The sequence below is a fragment of the Mytilus edulis genome, chromosome 7 (genome assembly GCF_963676685.1).
Source record: "Mytilus edulis chromosome 7, xbMytEdul2.2, whole genome shotgun sequence".
Classification (NCBI taxonomy): Eukaryota; Metazoa; Mollusca; class Bivalvia; order Mytilida; family Mytilidae; genus Mytilus; species Mytilus edulis.
The window spans coordinates 50,331,363-50,333,635 of record NC_092350.1 but is presented as its reverse complement, the minus strand read 5'-3'; the positions used below and the strand labels follow the sequence as shown (position 1 = coordinate 50,333,635).

General features: G+C 33.2%; 1 protein-coding gene across 1 annotated transcript; it reads right to left on the bottom strand.

The window, feature by feature from the left end:
* Window positions 1-1,450: 1,450 nt before the first annotated feature.
* On the bottom strand, window positions 1,451-1,978 carry LOC139483186 (uncharacterized). The gene has a single exon (XM_071267221.1). The coding sequence runs from the start codon at window positions 1,976-1,978 to the stop codon at window positions 1,451-1,453; it is 528 nt and encodes a 175-aa protein (XP_071123322.1).
* Between the last annotated feature and the right edge of the window lie 295 nt (window positions 1,979-2,273).

Sequence of the window (2,273 nt, the reverse complement as noted above, 5' to 3'; positions counted from 1 at the left end):
AAGTTTCCCTAGCGGATTCTATTAGGATTAATCCGATCTCATCCACAAAAGAGTTTATCATGTCATCATTAATACTTTCCAAATTTACATTTAATAAATCATGTAATAAACTGTGTAGTTTTTCAAAATTTAAATTCTCTCTAAATTCAGGTTTCTTTTCGTGATCCCATTTATTAACTTTTTTATTTGATTGACTAGTAAAATTATTCTGTTCAATACTTTCTTTTACAGATTGATTACAATTCAAACATATAAACAATGGACAATGTACATCTGAATACAAATGCGAAAATTCTAAAACGTTCAAACTAATAATGTTTTTAATAAAATTAACATTACATAAACAGTAGTCTACTACACTTGCGTTTCTACAGGTAAATTTTCCAGCTATATCAGTAGCTAGTCTTCCATTCATAATAAATAAACTGTTACATTTGAATAACTCAAGTAATTGATTACCGTACCGGTTTTTTCCTTTGTCCATACTATTACGATCTATAGGTATATTAAAAAGGTTAAGGTTACATACATCATTAACAGATACACATTCTAACTCATTTTTTTTTTATCATTTTCGTCAATAAAAATATAATCTTTCTCACTGGCCGTGCGGGCGTTAAAATCACCAACCATAAATATATTTTCATATTTGGATGAGAGTTCTAGGTACTCGCTTTCAATTTCACCGAAAGCATCAGGTGACGAATAAGCAGTGTATTCTGGTGGTATGTACACAACACCGAGAATAACATCCCCGTCTTTGAACAATCTTGAAATCTTACACCATAGTACAAATTTACTATTTGTCTCAATTACTTGAATACAGTCAGAAATATTTTCCCTAAACCCGAGTACAATACCACCGGATTTCACTCTAGATATCTTACGTCTATTTTTGACTTTTATCTTATATCCCGGTATACAAATTTCATCCATATCGTCAGTTTTGGACTCAACAAAGCATAAAACTTCATGTTTTTGTAATAAAGTTTCGAATTCTGGGTATTGTAACTTATGTTTTAAGCCACAACAATTTATGTAAATGAGATTTATGTTTTGAATATTTTTAGCTTTTGCCTGAGACAGATCTAAATATTCACTGCTTAGAGCATTTGGATTCTCATCATCTAAAATGTTTGCATTTTCAATCTCAACATTAACATCAAATATCATATTAATCTGATCATATATTTCATCAGTACATGTATTACTGCCTACAGGTATATTACTGGGTGTTATATCTATTGTATTATAATCATTAGTACATAAGTTTTATCACATTATATTGTTGCCCACTAAATATATTACAATCAGACAAATCATTTATAAGATTACTGTTTTCAACATGAACATCATTGGCACTTATATTTACATTGTCAATTTCCCTACATTTAGCACCAGATTCAAGACTTAAGTTCAAAGTGTTAAGGTGGTGCACTCCTTGGCGATCCTACCATCTTGAAGGGGTTGAGCTCGTGCGAGGCCGTTTCGTGGATCTGCGATCTCCTTGTGAGTTTGGCGTCGAATGTTCGTTTCCAGGTGTGGCATCGTTACGTTCTTCTAGGTGTCCTTGGCCGTCAAATGTGTCGATGTCATCGTGTATCTCATACAGTTCATTGTCGATATAGAGTCGGTCGCGAACAAGTTTCACATTTCTTCTATTGTACTTTGCTTCCTTCATGATTGGATATAATTTTTTCCTTCTGTCTTCTATTTCTTTCGGAAACTGCTGTTTGATACCATATCTAGTATTGTGTAGCCTGTAAGCATTTTCTAGCACATACTGTAAATCGGATTGATATAGAAATCGTGCGACGATTGGTCTCATACCACGCTGACTTCGTCCAAAACGATGGACATTACCAAATTCAATTTTGTAATCAATACCAATTTCATTAAAGAGGAAACCTCGGAGAAGTTCTTCGGTGTTTTCATCTCTAACCCCATAAAGACCAGTAAAGATGAGATTGTTCTTCATAGAGCGACAAGATAAGTCAGGCACTCTTTCCTTGAGGTTCGCTAGTTCATCTTGGCAGTTACATTCAGCGGAAGTTCTACCATGTGACTTTATTTCAGAAATGTCTTTGGAAACCTTATTTATGCTTGTTTTAGTTTTGTCAATTTCACTGGAATTCTTGTCATTGAGGCTCTTGTTTTTATCACATTCAGATTTTAGGTTATCGAATAAATTCCCTACTCCTTGTATGTTGTTTTCAAGTTCGGTTATTTTGCCTTGACATGTTTATAAGCCTTTTTCATTTGTAATAACTCTA

Coding starts and splice junctions, on each gene's coding strand:
- LOC139483186 (XM_071267221.1), bottom strand. CDS start 1,978: ATGAAGAACAATCTCATCTTTACTGGTCTTTATGGGGTTAGAGATGAA.